Genomic DNA, 22,030 nt, shown 5'->3' with positions numbered 1-22,030 from the left:
GCCTGTTAAAAAAGATATTTCCACTACTGACTCTATGTAAAACACCTCTGAATCTATATGAAATACTGTCAAAAAAAGAAGTGAATAATGCATAATACCTCGAGTACTTTATTGGGAATTGAGCATGGTGGATTTGGGCTTTCTCCACAGTAGGTGAAGTTATTTTTCTTTTCAATCTTTGACCTCTGATAGAAGTCTGCTCGAGGCTTTGCGGATAAGAATTCTTAAATTTTAACTTCAACAATGGTTTTGGAACCTTAACATAATCTTTTTCACCTTTCTTCTAGACAATAATAAGTCACCAAATGCATATTTTTGGAACCTTAACATAATCAGTTTTATCTCTAATTTCAGAAGTAACAATTCTTACCTGAGAGACCTAATCGCCAACATCAGCAATATGCACCTGGCGCAACACACCTAAAGTCAGTGAGTACATTGTTAGAAATAAAATAAATAAATTAATAGCTAGTGTTGCTACCTAACCTTTGGACAAAGCTTAATTAGCTACAGTTCTATTGCTGCTAATGATTTAATTCAGTCTGACCCCACTATGGTTATGGATTTCTTACACTCAGGGACCCCACTATATCTCGGTCTAATGTACTGCGTCTATCCTTAGGTAGAACTTTGCTAGGAGTGTAGTACTAGTAGTTATATTTTCACATTAATCATAGATTCATGCATGTAAAAAAAGTCCTAATTATCGTCATAGATCATAATGGTCGTAAGGTATAGGTAGAACGGGAAATAGAGTCCATGATAATATGCCAAGCACGTAGTACTCAAAGGATATCATTTTTATAGACATAGTCATACAGAATGCTAGTAGTTTTTTCATGAGTACCACCCATTAAACCCTGTAAACATATCAGATGATAAAAATTTTGGTCATGACTATCTACGCTCAACAACCTTATTATTCCGCTAATAGCAATCCCATCCATTACTTTCTTCATGTACCCATGGAGTCGTATCTCCAAATTTAGCAATAACTTGAGATTTTCAATTAAAAACATATCACATCATCAGTATATGCAACAACTTGCCTAGTTTACTATCCTCGAATACAAGCAACCCCATAAATACAAGAACATTTCTACTGAATCAGTAAGCCTTTAAAGCATCAAACCTATTATACAACTATTGGGATATAGTAATTAAAATTGACATCTAATAGATATAATGAAAGCTTGACGCAACATTTCAACAAATCTAAATCAAAAGACAGATAAGTACTCAGTTGATATTACCCAATGTAAATTGAATTGGAACCCCACAGTACACCTTTTGGTACAACTACCAAGCACTTAACTAACTCAATTTCAAGTAGGATTCAATCCCTGATTCATTCTCAGTATTAAAGAAAATCCTAGATCCCGTAATATAAATGAGAAAGGGGCATGAAGCAACATTCCAGCTAATTGGAATCACAGTGCAAGTGAAATTGGAGCCCTTAAACCTAACTCTGCCAGCATTTCCTAATTCATTCTCAGTATTAAAGAAGAACTCCTAGAATCAGTAATCTAAATCGAATCAATTACAGGATACGACAAAGTATAAAACTATGAGCAGAAATATCAAGCAAAATAAAATAACACACATCACTAATTTGTTGAATAAATCAGTAACTGAGATTTGATACAAAACTTTACCTGGATTCAAACCCAAAATCGATGGAGATGCGGAAAGTGTGCTCTTGTAATTTGCAAACCCTAAAATCAAATAACAACAACGTGAGATTTTCAAATCAAAATTCGCAAAACCTAAAATCAAATCAATGTAAGATTGAAAGATGAGGAAGAAATCTAACCTGAGAATCAAGTGTCTCTTCACTGGGAACGAATTTGAGATCTCACAGGGAAAATCACGAACGGAGGAGTTTTAACTTGACGAGATTTTTTCAGCAGAAGAGGAAGAAGGTGAAGAGAAACTGAAAGAAGGGCGATATAACCAAGAAAAAAAAATGTTTTCTTGTGTTTTCAGGCGTAAAATAATTAAATTACATATGATTCAATCAGAACCGTCGAAAATCTATCTATTAGAGACGGTTAAAAAAATGTGTCCCTATTAGTGGACCAATAGTGACCAGAAGGGTTCGTCCCAGATGGACAATTCTAGGGACGACTAAAGCGGAATGTCCCAACAACTAACCTTTAGGGACGTTTTTTTTTAATGTGGTCGTCCCTAGAAGCCTTCTTTTTTGTAGTGTCGGTTTACAGTAAGATGTTTGCAAAAAAAAAAAAAAAGTCTTTTGGTCCAAAAGGTCTTGTTTTAGATCCGGTGTTCCACAATAACCCACAAGAATTAATCGGCAATTGTATGTGTTATCTTTTCATTTAATCAAGCATTGATTCAAACTGTCTTCCATAGAAATGTAGATATTTAATCAATTTGAATGTTGTCAGAATATCATATTTGTATGCTTACCTAAACATGAGACTTCACAACCCCATGAATGAAACTTATTTGTGCTGAAATTGATACGGGTATATAGGATAAACCTATTGAGTACAGGAAATAAACAACACCAAACAGAACCCCAAGTACGGCACTCCAAAGAAACAGATGACGAAAATTTTATCATTCTCTCGATTCCTATTGGTATGGGGCCAGGAGCTCTAGAATTCATGTTTTTGGTCTAATTTTCAATGTGAGGCCCAGCGATGAAACCAAGAATTTAAACTTGGGTGGGCTAAAAAGATTTCTTCATGAACTGTCAATTTCTTTCGTCTCAAAGGCGATAAAGAAAAATGCAGTAAAATATAAATGTTAATACAAGGCAAGGAAAACTCACAGTTTCAGAAGGCCATAGCCCTATGCAAACTGAATATTTAGGACTTTTATGGGCCATATATTAGAAAAAAATATATAGATGTTAATACAATATCCCAAAATTTTGGCTTCAGCAACGTTATATTGTCAAGCCTGCCTAAGGCGGTCAAAGGCCGCCGATTTTTTTCGCAAAAATGAGGAGGAAACTTGATATTTTTTTTATACCTTAATGGTTTGAAATCAAACTTAATATTATTATTGAATTGACATTTCACATCAATGGCTTAAAATAAGATGTTAATACATATTTAACGGCTAGCTCATTATTCAAATCAAACTTAATATTATCGAATTGAACTTGTTGGGGGTGCATGTACTAAAAGGTGTAATTTCATCCTGCCCAAACATGTTTTATCGAGTAACGTGTCCTGACTTTCCGCCCTCCATTCGCCTTTTCATTGACAGTAATACATATACAATCCCTTACAAACCATTATGTGCCATTGGATCGTCTTCCAGATTACATCTCGTTTGCAGTCAGGGGTATGTAAAGGACGGATGGTTGCGGATTAGGGGTCATTCACGTCCAGTCCGTCAAAATTGCAGATTTGAAAAATCCAACCGTGTCCGGCCTAATCATCCGCGGATTTCACATCCGCGAATTAGCGGATGATACGGGTCAGATGCGGATTAACCGCGGATTTAGTCGGAGGAAAAAAAGTAAATATATTTGTGATTGTCTTGTTCTTTAATATCGTTGTTCCATTCTTTGAATTATTTGTGATTACTAGTGGAAAAATCAAGTGTTGTTCATAGTCAGGAAAACGACCGCAAATTCTAAGACTTAATCACCCAAGAAAACTGTTTATCCACGTCTTTTATTTGTAGATTAGCAAATGCTTCCAGTAGTCAGAGACAAATTAAATGTCTTGGAAGGAAGTTCCACTGTTAGTCACAGTTTTTGTGAATTCCATTTTTTGAGGCGGATAAGTGTTCGAACAATCTTTAAACCTCAGCGTACATGGGATAAGTGTTCGAACAATCTTTAAACCTCGAAGAATTCTTCGATGGACTTGTGTGTGTGAGACAGATTTGTTTATCATCAAGACTTCGACTTTGGGTCGTAGGAATTCTTAATTGTGGGTGAGATCAGTTAAGGGAATCAAGTGCGCAGTATACTGCTGGGATCAGAGGCGTAGGGAGTACAATTGTACCTTGGATCAGTGGGAGACTGATTTGGGCTCAACTATAGTCCAGTCCGAAGTTAGCTTAGAGTAGGCTAGTGTCTGTAGCGGCTTAATACAATGCGTACTCAATCTGGACTGGGTCCCGAGGTTTTTCTGCATTTGCGGTTTCCTCGTTAACAAAATTTTTGGTGTCTGTATTATTTCAGTTTCCGCATTATATTGTTTATCTTTATAATTGAAATAATACAGGTTGTGCGTGTAGATCATCAATTGGGATAATCCAACCTTTGGTTGTTTGATTGTCATTGATTGATCCTTGGACATTGGTCTTTGGTACCGTCCAAGTTATTCCTTGTGTTTGATTAGGACTCGCTGATTTATATTAGCTTGAGTAAATCAAAACAAGAGAGAGATATTAACTCCTTGAGATACTTTTACCTAGATTGAGTCTGACTGTCTAGTTGATTCTCTAAAAAGTGTTTCGGAGTTAGTCCATACAGATTGCTAAGTGAAATACTGGGTGGTGTTGTTAGACCCCCGCTTTTTCAATTTGTATCAGAGCAGGAAAACACGTTTAAGACCTTACAAGTCTGTGTTTGTAGCGATATGACTCTATGGACAGCTGTGTTATCTCAGTAAACGTACCACCAGTCTTTGATGGCTCAAACTACTCGGGATGGAAAGTTGCTATGTGTGCTTATCTTCAAGCTTGTGATTTTCAAACCTGGGTATGTATTGTTAAAGACGATGATTTCCCGGTTAATACAAAAGGAGATGTATCTATACCTAAGGATGTTGGTAGTTATAATGCTGAAGAATCTCTTGTTGCAATGAAAAACTCTAACGGATTAAATGCTATCAGACAGGTCGTTACCCCAGATCTTCAGCACTATGTGTCTACTTTCACTAAGTCTAAAGATGCATGGGATATCTTAGAAACTATATTTGAAGACAAGAGATACGTTTCTAAGAAACATGCCATCAATGGAGGAAATAACCTCAACACCCTCTCCAAAAATACCTCCCTTGGAAAGGTAAAATTTCTTGATCCGATTTCTGTTCAAACCTTTGCATTCAACGATGTTTCCAATACAAGTGAATCCTCTAGCTTGTCGTGGGATGATGAGTGCTGCTTCGTTGGTAATAGGTTTGATAAACCTTTGATAACAGAAAGGATCAAGGATTTTGTAAAAAGAAGAATTAGATGTGATAAACATCTCTTGTCAGCCTTTGCTACTAATGATTCTGTGAAAGAAAAATCTCTTAATGTCAACATCTTGAATGCGTCTGATGGATGTGATGAAACCTCTCTTGCAGCAGAAACATCCACATATTCAAGGTCTGGTTCAGAAATTGAGTCTGACACAAAGATTTTTGAATTCTTGAATAAAGAGGTTCTTCATGAAAATCTTCAATTAAAAGCTTAATTGAAGAAACTAGAATCATTAATCCAGGTGAAAGATCTTGAGATAAATTGTCTTAATGATAAACTCACCAGAACCATTGTTTTAAAGGAAAAAGAGATTAATACCCTCAAAGATGATCTGCAACGATTGCGTGGAAGTTTTGACAAAATCTCAGCAATGTTATTTGGTCAGAAATCCTTTGGAAACACAAATGGTTTAGGATTTAAAAGCAAAACTGCAAGTATCGTCAACCGTGTTCCAAAATGTTATGGGAAACTAAAGGTCGACAGTTGTGATAAACATAAGGCACTTCAACAAGACAAGGGATCCTCGATTTGTTCGTTTTGTGAAAATGCAAATCATGTTCAAAGCACGTGTTGAAGGTTCAATAGGAACAACAAAAGAATTTCCAGACTGCAAAAGAACATGCAAAAGATGAATCTTCATAATCTACAAGGGTCTTATAAAACCAGTGCTTCCAGAATCAGAAGAGGTAGGAAGCATGTTTATACAACAAACCTTGGTAAACAAGGGGAGCATCAAGCTCACAATGTCTCTGTCTAATTCCAGAGACGTTCGCATCCTCATCCTTAACTTGAGAAAATGAGGCTCTGCATTTTTGTGACTCAAGTGTTGTATCTATTCTTGTTAAAAAAATATTCTCCTAACAATATAGATTTTGGATCTTTAAACCATGGAAGACCATGTCAAGAATATCTAGGGTTTGACACTTATAAATCTTCTCATATTCTCCTTCATTCTCTTCGCTCTCATGGCTCCTGTAACTAGAGGTACTTCCAAAAATGATGCAGTAGAAGCAGTCAACGTACATCTGTACAAAGGAATCACTTCCTCGAGAATGATAAAGAAGAAGTCAACAACCAATGGAGAAGGTTCTTCCTCTAATCGTCTCTTCTGTGTTTGTCGTACTGATAATCATTTTAGAGAAATGGTGAAAGTTTTCATCAACAAGCGAAATGATTTAAAATCTCGAATCATTTCCTCTTTGGAAGAGATAACTCTCTGTGAACAAAGGTTGTCTCTAGCCAAGAATACCCTGCGTGATCTAAAAAGAGAACTTAGTGAGTTAACTGATATTTTCTGAAGATCTAGAGGAATTGAACGATCCCATAATCAATGGGTTTTTCAATAATGAGAAGGAGTTTTCAATAGATGCCTTGAGAAAGATCTACAATGCCTAGTATGTCTTCTTTTTGGCTTTGTTGGAATAATAACTAGTGCTTTGAATAGCGATGATTGTGAATACACATAGATAATATTTTTCATCTTCTTGTTTTTAGGTTTTTGATTCTAAAACTTTTTGGAGGATGATGTTTTGCAGTATTTAATCTTTATCATTTGTTATATTCCAATTTGTTATGGGATATTGGTGTTTACGTCCGTGAACTATGTTTTCCCATATTTTGTCAAAAGTAAAGTCGTTCATGATCGGTATTTGTTTATTGGTTTAAGAATGAATATAATTTTGACAAATACAAAAGTTATGCCTATCTTGTCAATCTCTGACGGAAGATAGGTTAAAATCTTTTGTATCCAAGGATTATTGCTATTGTATATGCTTGTGCACAAGAATGAATCCTTGTGTATTCCATGGTATTGATCTTCATTGATCCGTCGTTTTTGTATTACCGTGAGGCTCTGTAATGTGTCTTATGTTGAGCACGATACGACAAAGTTGATTATTTTTGATTAACTTTGTTGGTTGTTCCGTGAGATACTTTATGTTGAGCATTTAGAACTAAATTAATCATCTTGTTGGTTATTTAGTTATTACTCCACAAGTTCTCTTGTGTTGAGTATATGAACGATTAAGCCAATCACTCTCTTGTATGATTAACTTAGTCGTTGCTCCGTAAGTTTACTTATGTTGAGCACAATGAATTAAATTGATCACTTTTGTGATTAATTTGATTATGTATTCTGATTAAATCATTCATGGGTTTACTTATGATTAATTTGATTGAGTTTTTGGATATAAAAATCATTCTCATGGTTTTGGTGTCCAATAAAAATCCTTCTTTTCTCTTGAAATTAAGGTCGTTCGTTGTTGTTCTTTCGGGAATGACATCAAATGCGGGAGAGTTCTTTTGAACTTGTGCTTAATGGTCATATCTTGAGGGGTGTGCGGCTGTGGAATTTTAGAGGGGTTATCTTGTATCCTTAAACTCCTTGATGAATGTTGTTAGCTTCGGGTATATGATTGCATCTAAATAAGATGATGTGTGCTTCTTTCTCTAAGTCATGAAATGTCTCTTACGGAAATTTCATTATGAACCCGTTCTTGTACCTTTGCCAATTCTATTGACAAAAAGGGGGAGAATTAATATGTAGTTCACACTACAAATACATATGGTTTTCAGATCATTGTGTAAGGGGGAGTGGTTTTCATGTGAGATGGAGTATTGACTAAGGGGGAGTGATACATATCACCATAGTATTATTGTTGAAGTTGTGATGCAATTGAACTTTGACACTATGTAATAATACTATGACACTTTATAACAATGATCGAGACCGATGCTTTCTCATTGTTATAGCTACGGATCTTCAACAACGGTGATGCTAAACTTACAACCTTTGGGATCATTGGAGTACTTGGAAGTGACGAAGATTTTGAGGAATGTTAAAGATTAGACATGTGGAATAGGAGCTACTAAAGTTTCATTATCTTTTTTGTATTCCATATGTATTGATAGTTTTTCACTAAAATTGACAAAGAGGGAGATTGTTAGAGCACTGCTCGGTCAAACTCGCATGCGTTGCTATCTCAAGCATGTTTGTCAATGTTAGTGATCAAAACTATAAGTCTTGATTTCTAGTCTCTTATAGCTAAGTCTCGGACTAGGATAGTAAGTGTAGTTGAGCTCAAGGACTTCATGGAGATTCATCATACAAGTAGAAGGACTACTCAAGGAACCGGTGGAACTTCTCGACAAAAAGGTATGTGGAGACTTGAACTTATCTGTCACTCAAAAGTCTATCTATTCTATCTCCTACTCTTTGAGACAAAAGTCGTATGCTATATATATAGACTACATTATACACATTTAGATTTTCGAGCCGAGTAAACCTCGCCTATCTATATCTCGAAATATGTGTTGGTAAGCTTTCGCTTCGACAAGTTTATCTTTACCTAGTGACGAAAGTTATGAATGTTTCAATCACTTTGAAAATTGCTTTGACGAGAAATGGTGTAACAACTATATAACGTCCTCTAAGAATGTTTCAATGATTGGAATGAGAGCTTAGATTACATAACCAATGTATTCCTTGAACCGAAGTTCTCGAACTTTGTTGATCAAGAGAATCGGAAGTATGGCAAGTGCCAAGTATGCGCACTCAGTCTGCGAACTGCCGAAGTTCTCAAATCCGAGATTTTCTGCTGGAATTGACAAACTACTTGCGTGAGCCAAGTCCGCGAACCCAGTCCGCGAACCGGCGAAGTTCTCAAACCCGAGAATTTCTGCTGGAGTTTGTAAACTCTGTCCTGTGTCTTAAGTCTGCGAACTTGAGAAGTTTATATATCTAAAGATGATTCCTGAACTTAATCTTAAAATACTAAGGAATGCTTTTGCAAACCGTGGCTATTAAAGTTCATGAACCGATTCCAGTGAATCAAATCATCTTTGCTTCAATTGTGTCTTGTGTAGTTACATAAGATTTCCTTGCAATTGAACAACTCTCTTAACTAGTTCATTTGAGTTATTTGAACTAGTTATGGTGAAGAAGAACATGGTTGGTATGAAATGCTCTTATGGTTAACCTTTTGGTAAACTATTGTTGAACCAACAATGTACACTTTTGGGTGCGGTTAACAAAGCTAGAAGCATACAGTCATTTGTGTATAACAAGCTCAGTTTTCGATCTAACGGTTGAGAAATATTAGCTTGAATCTAAATCAGGTTTTCATCTAACGATGGATATTGATTGCTTTGGAACTAAGGCAAAACCCTGATTTGAAAGACTATATAAGGGGACATCTATCAACTCTGCAAAACTAATCCCCACACCTTACGTGTGCTACTAGTTTGCGTGATAGAGTAGGTTCTCCTTTAACCTTTGGTTTTCTTCTAAAACCAGGTTAACGACTTGAAGACTTCATTGGGATTGTGAAGCCAGACCGATACTACTTTTATCGTAGTTGTGTGATCTGATCTTGCATCTTCTATCGTAATAGTACAATCATATTGATTGGCTAGAGATTGTTTGATTTCTCCGATAATCAAGATATAAAAGTAATCACAAACACCTTCGTCTCATTGTTTGTGATTCCACGGCATCTTGTTTCGCTACCATATGATTAAGATTGTTGTGAGGTGATTGATTAATCTAGGTTGTTCTTTGGGAGTATAAGACCGAATTATCAATTGGTTCCTGTTCACCTTGATTATTATCAAAAGACGGAATAAAACCTTTTGGGGTTTATCTGTGGGAGATATATTTATCCTTCGATAGACTTGTCTATGTGATACAGACTTGTTTATCATCAAGTCTTCGACTTTGGGTCGTAGGAACTCTTAGTTGTGGGTGAGATCAGCTAAGGGAATCAAGTGCGCAGTATACTGCTGGGATCAGAGGCGTAGGGAGTACAATTGTACCTTGGATCAGTGGGAGACTGATTGGGGTTCAACTATAGTCCAGGCCGAAGTTAGCTTAGAGTAGGCTAGTGTCTGTAGCGGATTAATACAATGTGTACTCAATCTGGACTAGGTCCCGAGGTTTTTCTGCATTTGCGGTTTCCTCGTTAACAAAAATTTTGGTGTCTGTGTTATTTCAGTTTCCGCATTATATTGTTTATCTTTATAATTGAAATAATACAGGTTGTACGTGTAGATCATCAATTGGGATAATCCAACCTTTAGTTGTTTGATTGTCATTGATTGATCCTTGGACATTGGTCTTTGGTACCGTCCAAGTTATTCCTTGTGTTTGATTAGGACTCGCTGATTTCTATTAGCTTGAGTAAATCAAAATAAGAGAGAGATATTAACTCCTTGAGATACTTTTACCTAGATTGAGTCTGACTGTCTAGTTGATTCTCTAGAAAGTGTTTCGGAGTTAGTCCATACAGATTGCTAAGCGAAATATTGGGTGGTGTTGTTAAACCCCCGCTTTTTCAAATCTTATATCAGAAGAGAAGATTATAAAGAATAAACAAACTAGGTGCAATCATATTTCAACCACCGTTAGTCAATCAAATCAATCGAAAAAAAAAGATAAACCGCAATTATCTAGTTTCTCACCAACGATACACGCTAGAGCTTCTCAATCCTTAAGAAGACTTTAAACTGAGCGGTCGTAAGAGATTTCGCCTAATTAGGTTACTCTCCTCTCTGAATAGGCGGCTACACCGGTAACAACAACAAAAGAGGAAGTCTGTTGTTAAGAAGGATTAGTTTGCTAGAAAGGCAAACTTCAAGTATTTATAAACAAGGAAGTTACGACACCAAGGAATTTCCAAAACCGAAAATATTCTCAAGATATTCACTAAAGCACAAATTCAGTTTTCATAATTCCTGGAAATGCTTTGTCCAAAAATAATGATCGAAATCTCTCGGAAAATCTAATTAGTAAATGCACATTACTAATTTGTAATTTCCCTACAAAATGAAATTAATAACCTTAATTAAAAGATTTTTAACTTACTTATGTTTCGATCCTGGGATTCTCTTCCCTTAGCCATTAAAGAATATCTTTGAACAATTAAAGAAATAAATATTCACAACATGTGTTCAAAGTATATCGACATCCTTACTTTGTAAGTTGTCTTTCACACTTACAACCTTGAAACCGATTTGCCACACTTCCAAACAAGTTTAGAATTGGTTCATCTGACTTTCAAGAACTATGTGATTGATTAAACCAACATTCAATCACAATCATGGGTTTAACGGTTCTACCAAAACAAGTTTCGGTTCTACCTCCATGTGAGTACTGTGCATAGTCACACTAGCTTTCCAAAATTCGGTTGACTAGGTACTAGGGTCGGTTCCCCACATATATATGGTATTTAACTTATATGTGTTGCACATGTCCATAGGATCGATTCCCCTTTGCCTAAAAACGTGTTGCACATGTCCATAGGACCGGTTCCCCTTTCTGCTATAAACTTTGTTGCACTCCATACAAGGATCGGTTACCATTTGTGATGTATTGCACCTCTTACTAGGATCGGTTCCCCTTTCCCATATTTGGTCAGACAAAACACAAACCCGATCATACCATTTCAGGTGATTACTTAAGATCGGTTTCACGAATAAAAGTCATACCAATACATAAGTCAGGCCTTTGTGAATAGTTCTACCAAGAACACAAACAAGTTGTGAGCGGTTATACTCAATCACACATATTGGTTGTTCATAAGATATGCAATGAATAACAAAACCAATAACACCTGGAAATCTCATTTTCGGTTCACAAACAAGTTTATGAACTTACTTCCTTAGAACACATGTAAAAATTGTTCCCTAGGATGAAATCCTCACCTCATACCCATACATAATCACAATAGCATTCAAATTATTATGGCGATGTGTTGTCTACAAAGTTTAATGGTTAAGAAATAAATCTCGTATTGTATTCCTTAATACTATGTCTATCTAGAGTTCAAAATATGCTTAGCAGTTATATTTTCAATATGCACGGCTTGAAAGATACGTTAGGGAATGAAACAGTTCAAGTCAAATATCACTAACCTCAAGTGGAAGGATGATTGTTGTCGTTGTAGCTCCTTGCTTCTTCACATCTTCAAAACTTCGCAATACTTGTAACGTCTCATATCTAAATACTTTCAAGCTAACCTATACGAAGTTGACTTTAGTATATAATCAAGCGACTCTTAACATGAGTTTTGATTCACTAAAATATGACAACCAAACTTGACATACCAACACTTGGTGGGTTCAACCGAGCCATGCTCTAACAATTTCATTCTCTACGCTATCCAAAAGGACGCGGAAAAACCTTTCGTTGGTCGGCTAAAGAGGAAAATAGCAAAATGCTGCAAAACTCCAATATTTGGCTAAATTCAGAAATAGAATAACATCACAAATATGAATCGTTGTTAATGCGTACCTATTTTGGATATCTCCTCATTTACCGTATAATTTTCTGCGCTCCAAATAGCACATACAAGACGATAAGATATGTAACTTTCTCTTTAACAAATCCTAATCAAAATAGGAAACGAAGTTGGACACTACAAAAACTTATGCACAGAACTATTCAACAATAGTTAAATTAAATATGCAAGAGTTGAAGAGAATTATCATTTTCCGTATCGTCCATCCCACGCCGACTACTACAGAGAAATTCGTGTTGATAACGTTTTATATACTTATTCACTAGACGAAATCGTGTAATTGGCATAACAGTCACTCTCATAATTAAGTGCTCTGTACATGTAACTAAAATGAAAATGCTCATTTTAGACCGTCAGATACTTAACTATCTGTTTAGAAATAGCATAAAATGATCAATATCTTATGGTCTCAGCTCCCTTTAGAGTCAATTTCATCATGTAGATTGAGTGTAATTTGGTTTAATCCATGTTTAAATAGGATGAAACTCATTTCATTCTGTTTTTGGATTGGGTTGAAACTGGTGGCATCCTCCTGTTTAAGTTTGGGATGCATTTGGTTTTAACCATATTTAAACTAGGATGAAACTGATTTCATTTTGTTTTGCATTGGGTTGAAACTGGTTTCATCCTCTTTTTAAATTGATTTGAATTTGATTTCTCTCATGTTTAGACTAGGATGAAATCAGTTTTCATCTTGTTTTAGATTTATTTGAATATGGTTATCCAGCTACACTTTTGCATCGTCATCTATAAAAAATGTCCATTCATTTTGACGAACGCTTGACTAATAATTATATGTACATATAATCCGTTCCCTGCTTGGCATTTAGTATATATATATATATATATATATATATATATATATATATATATATGCATTGAATTTTTTTCCGGAACGTTGCAGTAGTAGGCCTAACACACATGCACCAACCTATGCAATCAAAAGAACTATCAATTTGCAGCGGCTAAATAAAGCAAAGATTTCTGTATTATTTATGTCTTGTGGTGGTTGTCGTATGTTTAAACTAGGTTTACAATGATTTTGTTATGTTTTAAACTGTATTGAATTTTCTTTCGCCTATGTTTGGACTAAGATAAAACTGATTTCACCCATGTTTAAACTAGGATGAAACTGGTTTTCATCTTATTATAGATAGGTTGAATTTGGTTTCACTCATGCTTAAACTAGATGAAATTAGTTTTCATCCAGTTTTTCATTAGGTTGGATTTTGTTTCACACATGTTTAAACTAAGATGAAACCTGGTGTAGTCATATTTTATCATAGTTTTAGCAATACGATCACAATTTTTTGCAAACTGAATTTAAATCCAGCACCATATTGCCATGTTTTCTACCTTTAATTTAGTAATTTAGCAGTTGTACTCTCTTTCTCTGCTGCATTACCGATTTGTAACATCTAGCTCAGCCTCTATCTCTTTAGCTTTCATTCTCATTTATATTCCAATTTAGTTCATTTTATTGTGGTGGGGAAAGAAGGAATTCTAAGGAGACAAAGAAAGAATATAGCTGTATCTTTTGAAGGGAAGAGCTGTTAACTTTGTTCTAGTGTATGCTAAAGAAGGTATGTCATGTTTTAGATTTTAGATAGATAGTTATTGTGTTGATAACTAAACCCCGGCTCTTGGGAAGGCTAGTTAACCATCATTTACTTTCTTAACTTTTTTTTTCTTTGTGCATACATGTACATTGCAGTAATAATATTATCATTATTAATAAGACGATGATGATGGTAATGGCTTTGAAATTGACTTGACATTTATTAATGGAGAGTTGGTGTCTGTTAATTGATAATCTTCATGATTTCTCGATCATAGTAGTGTGGGGGTGGAAATAGCCACTCATTGTATAGAGAAACAAACAGCTGGGGTTATGCAGTTGATTCAATACATGCGTCATGCATATAGTACAATGGCTATCTAACTACCCCAGCTATGTAGCCAGGGACCAAGTGTTGCATGTGGAGATAATACCGTGTTGCAGCTACTTCTTAGACAAGTACATCACACATTATATACTAATATTTAATTCATGTTTGTTCATTATTGTTTAATTATTTGGTAATGTGCTGGAGCTAGAATTTTACATTAAGAAGATTTGGTTAATTAGAGAGACAGCAGGAAAATATGTACTCAACATGGTTGTATTTTAAAGAGAACATGAGTTGCGTGTTTATTATCCATAAGTAGTAGATTAGTTGTATTTTTAAGGGCATTTTGGGCTAAAATGTATAACTTATTTACATTTTTCTAGGCAGATCACCCAAAATGGTTAATAGAAAAGTATCTTTTCTATTCCCGTCTATTTAAACAGTATCAAATTTTACATGTTTTTTTCATCTAGAAATTCTTGTTTCAGGGCTAATTGATCAATTTTGTGTAAATTTTTCTGACACATGCCAACTTTCTAACTAGGTCATAAGGGCGTGGACCGGTAATACTTTTTATCGTGGGTTTAAGTGTAACGACTAGTGGTAAGTGGTCTCAATTTGTTGAGGAACCATACAAATGAAAAAATAAATAAATTAAGAAGATGGTTTGTTTGCTTGTATTGGTTTGCACAAATTACTTTAACTAGCAGTTAATATAACTAAAGAGGCATACGTCCTTCAGTCCACATCTTATAACCATGTTGGTCATGGGTGTTATTCTCATATTGGATTCAAAAACATAAAATGTTAAACAGTTAATATGATCACAAATGTTCACATTCAAAGATAATCACTTATGGAGCTAGAATTTTTTGTTTTAACTAAACTCACTCAAAACTTACTGATTTAAAAAAAAATCACAAGAACAGAAGGATAACACCAAGTCCAAATCTTTCCGAAGAAAGAAGTAACAAAAACCACCGTACTTAATCTTTTTGAATGATTGTCGTTGTAATCCGATGACCTGAGTTTGAAACTCGGTTCTATACCTACTCTAGATTATTTACTCTATCTATATTTTCGGAATGTTCTATAAGTCCAAACTAAAAATAGGTGGTAAAAACAAAGATATTTTGGACTTTCGTGGATGGTGGTGGGGGGGGGGGGGTGGGTTGAGCTATGCTAAGCAAGGATCCACGTCCACCCCTCGGATTCACAAACATCAATCAAACAAAGATTTCATAGTCTCGTTAAGAAACACAAAATACGATTACTTACTTTTGTCCACTCAACACACTAACTAGTTCACACCTGGAATACAAAACAAAAAGAAAAAAAAAGAAAAAAAAGAAAAAAAAAAAGCAAATGCATGAAATGGATGTAGTTATCTTGGTAGTTTAATTACCAAAGCACTCAATAACCATTCATTTGTGAAACTCAATGACATGAAGACCATTGGAGATAGGGATAGGTATAGTTTTTATGAATCCAGCTGCTTTGCCTAAATCATCGTATTCGGAAATCGTTCGCTCTTTACCGCCTGGATTCAGAGCCATCAGGAGTAAATCGGGAATCAACGCATTGAATGATTCAGCATTGTTACCAAGTTCATTCGGGAGAACAAACTCGATTATCAAAACTTTTCCACCCACAGGTAATGAGTTCCAACAATTCTTTAACAGCTTCACACATCGTTCATCACCCCAATCGTGCAGTACCCACTGCATTATTAATCTTTATCAATATAGTTCATATATTTTATTGAGTATAAATCTAATGAAAAATATTATCAATGCTCAAACGAACTAGTAATACAATAATTGCCCATATCTCTCCAAATTGGGGTAGACTAAGTTATCCTTTTCATATGATAAGGGGTTATTGATTTTACTGCAAAATAACCCTATTTTTTGTTTTTGTTTTGATATCCCTCAATTTAATTTACGGAAACCCTTTAATTATGGGTTAATAAGATTTGAGAAAACGCCGTACTGCTATAAAAAACGCTTTAAGAAATTTGGAATATTACTCATGCACCTTCTTATTTTAATATTCATATAAATGAAATATTTCTGATTTTATTAATATAGAAAAGTTGGAAATATTTTGTCTACGACAAAAAAAAAAGTGTCAAGACGGTAATAAGATATCATATTATTCACCATTAATCACCATTAACTTAGAAAGATGCATTAACAATGAGATTTTTTTTTTCAAACAACCATAAACAAATGTTTTATTATATTATAAATTTTAATGTAGCAAGATCTGCACTTTTCTCCAATATAATGATGATTTTTACCATTCAAAATAATTTCTTTTAAAGAAAGCCTGAAAAAAATTATTATAACCGGCAGGTTGAGACTTGATACCATGGAATTTTGTCAATGTATAGAGTACATAGCATCGGTATCTGAGTGATGGCACTTCAGATGCCTTTATAATATTGTGACGGTTTTTGCAATTTTCCTAATTATTAAGAAAATTGAGTATGGTTAGCTTACTTTTAGCAACATGTTTTGACCCTTTGGGACTTCCTCGAACATATCTCCTGCAACATGCTCTACACCTGCATGCATTATTACACAGTATACTTTAATAGAGTTGCTTGAGTATCGAATGAGAAAAAAAATTCTGTAAAAATTCGAACCCGTTCTTTTCAGAAAAAAGAAGAAGAAGGTATACCTGGGTATTGAGGGGCAACAGAAATAACATGAGGCAAGTCGAAGTTGACACCGCGAATCAAAGGGTATTTAGCAACAATCTTACTAACCGAAGTACCAATACCACCACCAACATCTAACAATTCTTTCATATCAAGAAATCCATCGTAAACTCTAAAAACAGCCTCAAAAACAACAATAGAGAAAACTGCCATTCCATCGTTAAATACTTGATTCATTCTTGGTTCTGTAGCAGCATACTCAAAGATTTTAGCACCATGAGCAACCTCAAATGGCACACTGTCTTTTTCTTCCACCACACATTTCAGTTTGAAAAAACTATCCACAACAACCTTGTCAGATGTGAATAGCAATTCTTCGACTAATGACACCCCGTCTTCTTGTCGAGGGACCAAACAACACGACGAATTTGTTAACCCATAAAGCTTCTCATGTACTACTACATCATCTCCTCCTCTGTTGATTGATTTTTTTGTAGTAGAAACAGAAAGAATAGAACTTGCCCCGAGCAGTCGAAGAATTCTATCCAAATACATAGCTGCTTCAGGATTATTCTTCGCGTTTGGCATTTTAGAGGCAATTTCAGAAGCCGAAACTTTTGCGTCAGTTCCGAACTTTGAGATAAGTTGGAACACATTTAGCTCCATCGCAGCTCTTAGTGCCATTGGAATGCATATTAACTTCCCCAAGTTAGCCGTTTCTGAAAGATAACAGACACCATTGCTGCTTTCATTAGAAGCAGTGATTTTAGTGACTGTGGCTGATTGATGATTATGACCATAGGTATTGAAAATTTCGCCATTGGTAGCCATGTTAGGACTGTTTTTGATTGATGACAATTAGGACTGTTTTTTATGACAATGATCAAGTTTGGTGTGTTTATGCTTCTATATAAGATATGCATGCATATTTATAGAGAATAAAAATAGTAACCTATGGCTATGCCAGTACCGACTCTACACCCCTTGTGGAAAGTGTTCACGCATTTACTTATTTTCCCTTTTCTCTCTTTTTTTTTTCTTTTTTTTTTTTTTTTTTTTTTTTTTTTTTTTTTTTGACTGAAAAAGGCACAAATCCAAGATATTTTTATGGCTACTTTGGGTCACCACAAAAAGAGAGCATCATGAGCCTGCTTCTGACAGAGTTGCTAGTGCTCACCAACACATTCATACCAATGATTTATTGCTAAACAAAGAGGGTCACCACTAAAGAGTAGAGTTAATTGGCACAAAGCGAACCCCTAAACAAGGGTAGGAAGATATGACACTATTAATGGCTAATCAATTAGATGAACAAAAAACACTAGGTGTAGTATTGGTTGAACCAGATGCTCAGAACCCCACCTGCAACTTTTGCATAAATTTAATCACATATCTTTACTGTTAATTTCTTCAATCATTTTAGCTAGCTAACAATGGATATGGTGATCAAAGAAGTTGTGGCAAAAAGAGACAGCGTGAAAGAACACGAGCTTCTCGTGCACCACAGCATCAAGGTACATGGGTGTTGAGATTATTAGTCCCATCTTGTTGGGCAATCTAAGAACATGCGGTTTATAATTCTTAGGGCCTATCCACTCATTGCCAATTGGTTTTGAGTTGGATGCCCGTATTCTAACATGGTATCAGAGCAGACTATTTGCGACGAGTCATTAGACCGCGCCTTTACTCCGCGTCACCCGATTTAATTGTCCACGTGTTAGACCCAACGAGGCTACACGTGAGGGGGCGTGTTGAGATTATTAGTCCCATCTTGTTGGGCAATCTAAGATCCTGTGATTTATAATTCTTAGGACCTCTCCACTCATTGCCAATTGATTTTTAGTTGGATGACTGTATTCTAACAATGGAACTACATGTGAAAAATATTATTACGTGAAACCTCTACATCATATCTATCGTCAATGGAGTTTTTGATGACGCTATTGTTTATTCAACCATTTACTGATATAACTGTTTTTGTTATTAAAGTTTCGACTAGTATTTTATACAATGTCTTCTTCTTGGTTGCTAATGTTGATATAGATTCATTTTATGTTGTATCTTGATTGATTAGCTGTGTTTGATTGGTAGATGTGTAATTAGTCACCTTTCTTGCTAATTGAAATGGATTACTATTAACAACCTAAATATACTACTACAGTACTACAGAACAACCAGATGCCAAAACCCAACCTGCAACTTATGCTTATCTTTTAATTACATACATCTTTGCTTTTTCTTCAATAATTTATCAAAAAAACTATGGCAAAGAGCGAGAGCGTGAACGAACACGAGCTTCTCGTGCACCACTGCGCCAGGGTTTAATTTATGGCAACTACTTCCGCAAAAAAATAATAATTCTTATTGACGCGAAACCTCTAAATCATATCATCGTTGATCCTTTTACCTTTCTGACGGAAATCATGTCACATGCCACTTTAAACAGGATAAACAAAAAGAGCACTGAGGCAATAATTCAGTAGAGATTAGATAAACAGCAAGAACAGTGGACACCCACATGAATGATTTGCTTCTCAGATACAGCATTAATGGAGTATTAGTTAGCCGGGGGAGTCGGACTAAGTAATTGTATATAAGGTGAATGGGTGTTGTGCATACAAGCATGAAATTCTTTATGCAAAGAGTCAATCTGACTCAAGCTAGCTAGAATATATACCAATCATAAAAGAAATGATCATGAGTAACTTATGGATTCTTACGCTCATTTCTACCATATTAGCAGTCTTTGCTGCTGTGTTAATCATTTTCAGGAGAAGAATATCAGCATCCACAACGGAATGGCCTGTTGGCCCAAAAACATTACCAATCATAGGTAACTTGCACATTCTTGGAGGCACTGCTCTCCATGTCGTCTTACATAAACTTGCTGAAGTTTACGGCAGTGTAATGACGATATGGATTGGTAGTTGGAAACCTGTTATTATTGTTTCCGACTTTGATCGAGCCTGGGAAGTTCTTGTTAACAAATCGTCAGATTATTCAGCTCGTGAAATGCCTGAGATCACTAAAATCGGCACTGCAAATTGGAGAACAATTTCAAGTTCTGATTCTGGTCCGTTTTGGGCCACTCTTCGAAAAGGTCTTCAGAGTGTAGCATTATCGCCTCAGCATTTAGCATCGCAAACTGCACACCAAGAGAGAGATATAATAAAGTTGATCAAAAATTTGAAAGACGAAGCAGCTTCTGGAATGGTTAAACCACTTGATCATCTCAAGAAAGCAACTGTAAGATTAATCAGTCGGTTAATCTATGGTCAGGATTTTGATGACGATAAGTATGTTGAAGATATGCATGACGTGATCGAGTTTTTGATTCGTATTAGTGGTTATGCTCAACTTGCTGAGGTATTCTATTATGCTAAATATCTACCAGGTCATAAGAGAGCTGTAACTGGCGCCGAAGAAGCAAAAAGAAGAGTAATAGCTCTGGTGCGTCCTTTTCTTCAGTCAAACCCTGCTACTAACACTTACTTGCATTTTCTCAAATCGCAACTGTATCCTGAAGAGGTTATCATATTCGCTATATTCGAAGCTTATCTTTTAGGTGTTGATAGCACTTCTTCAACCACTGCATGGGCACTCGCATTCTTAATACGCGAACCATCTGTTCAAGAGAAACTTTATCAAGAGCTTAAGAATTTCACAGCCAATAACAATCGCACAATGCTGAAAGTCGAAGACGTCAACAAATTACCATATTTACAAGCTGTTGTTAAAGAAACAATGAGGATGAAACCAATTGCACCACTGGCGATTCCTCATAAAGCTTGTAAAGACACTTCATTGATGGGCAAGAAAGTTGATAAGGGAACTAAAGTTATGGTTAACATTCATGCTTTACATCATACTGAAAAGGTTTGGAAAGAACCTTACAAATTCATACCAGAGAGGTTTCTGCAGAAGCACGATAAGGCGATGGAACAATCACTATTACCATTTAGTGCAGGTATGAGAATTTGTGCAGGAATGGAATTAGGAAAACTTCAGTTTAGTTTTTCTCTTGCTAATCTTGTTAATGCTTTTAAATGGTCTTGTGTGTCTGATGGAGTGCTTCCTGATATGAGTGATTTACTGGGGTTTGTTCTGTTCATGAAAACCCCACTCGAAGCACGTATAGTTCCTCGTTTGTAGTGATGGAAATTTCATCTCATGTTGTTGTTTCTCTTCATGTTTACTATTTCGTACTCGTTTGGTTTTGGTGTAAAAAATAAGATCTAAACTTCCAAATATCATTAATGTTTACACAAATCGAAATCAATCAACTATGTTATGAAAATTAGTGTTTTCTCATATCCGTGCGTGAGCACTCCTTACTGATACTTCGTTATTTATTTTTTTGATCGGATGATATTTCGTTATTAAAAGTGGCATTAAAATATTGTGTGATCCCAAACTCAGTTTTGATGCCGTTTAACCTATGCAAAAGCAAGATGGATTTGTTGGGGTTGTATGTGTTGCAGAAATGTGCCAAACCCAATCAAAAACACCATGCATAAAAGGACCGGCTACGGATCCTCTGTGCCTAAAATTGTCAGTTCCTCTGTCCCATCCTACCACAGAATGCCATGTGTCTTTAGAATTGATACACTATCTAACTCCGTTATCCTTTTCTTTCTTGTATAAACGTTTTTACTTGTTCTTCTTCTCCCTCTCCTCCCCCTGATATTGCTACAGACTACGGTGGCGTTTCCAAATCGTATAAGACAATTTCATGCTAATTAACTCAAACTCATTCTATCTAAAATCGATGAATACCTATTTCTGAAATTGATATGATCAGGAAATAAACATCTAATGTACCCATCAAAAAAAAAAAACTAATTTTTCAGAATTATTATTATGATTTACGTAATCCCCATCAAATTTTAAAAGGATTTAATAGATAGATCACTCAAATCAATTAACAAGCAAAATAAGTTTATATTTTAATCTTTGTGATGAGCATCTTCGATTTTTTTCATAATTGATTCTCTCCAATGACCATA

The 22,030-nt window shown here is 35.4% G+C and overlaps 2 protein-coding genes across 2 annotated transcripts; one reads left to right on the top strand and one right to left on the bottom strand.

The window, feature by feature from the left end:
• Nucleotides 1–15,601: 15,601 nt before the first annotated feature.
• Nucleotides 15,602–17,942, bottom strand: LOC113322507 ((S)-scoulerine 9-O-methyltransferase-like). The gene is made up of 3 exons (XM_026570601.1): nucleotides 17,045–17,942; nucleotides 16,864–16,928; nucleotides 15,602–16,080 (listed from the first exon to the last, which is right to left on the bottom strand). The coding sequence occupies exons 1-3, from the start codon at nucleotides 17,853–17,855 to the stop codon at nucleotides 15,784–15,786; spliced, it is 1,173 nt and encodes a 390-aa protein (XP_026426386.1). The 5' UTR covers nucleotides 17,856–17,942; the 3' UTR covers nucleotides 15,602–15,783.
• Nucleotides 17,943–19,431: 1,489 nt separating this feature from the next.
• On the top strand, nucleotides 19,432–21,335 carry LOC113322097 (trifunctional (S)-stylopine synthase/(S)-nandinine synthase/(S)-canadine synthase-like). Its single transcript, XM_026570116.1, has one exon. The coding sequence runs from the start codon at nucleotides 19,716–19,718 to the stop codon at nucleotides 21,174–21,176; it is 1,461 nt and encodes a 486-aa protein (XP_026425901.1). The 5' UTR covers nucleotides 19,432–19,715; the 3' UTR covers nucleotides 21,177–21,335.
• The last annotated feature ends 695 nt before the right edge of the window (nucleotides 21,336–22,030 follow it).

Source organism: Papaver somniferum, chromosome 11 (genome assembly GCF_003573695.1).
Source record: "Papaver somniferum cultivar HN1 chromosome 11, ASM357369v1, whole genome shotgun sequence".
Taxonomy (NCBI): Eukaryota; Viridiplantae; Streptophyta; class Magnoliopsida; order Ranunculales; family Papaveraceae; genus Papaver; species Papaver somniferum.
The sequence above is the reverse complement of the archived record's forward strand: the minus strand, read 5'-3'. Positions and strand labels throughout refer to the sequence as shown.

Excerpts from the sequence above, each read along its gene's own strand:
- LOC113322507 (XM_026570601.1), bottom strand. The coding sequence starts at position 17,855 with ATGGCTACCAATGGCGAAATTTTCAATACCTATGGTCATAATCATCAA. Across the intron at positions 16,929-17,044 it reads TGTTGCCCCTCAATACCCAG|GTGTAGAGCATGTTGCAGGA; the intron begins GTATACCTTCTT and ends TAATGCATGCAG. Across the intron at positions 16,081-16,863 it reads GTCAAAACATGTTGCTAAAA|TGGGTACTGCACGATTGGGG; the intron begins GTAAGCTAACCA and ends TTAATAATGCAG.
- LOC113322097 (XM_026570116.1), top strand. The coding sequence starts at position 19,716 with ATGATCATGAGTAACTTATGGATTCTTACGCTCATTTCTACCATATTA.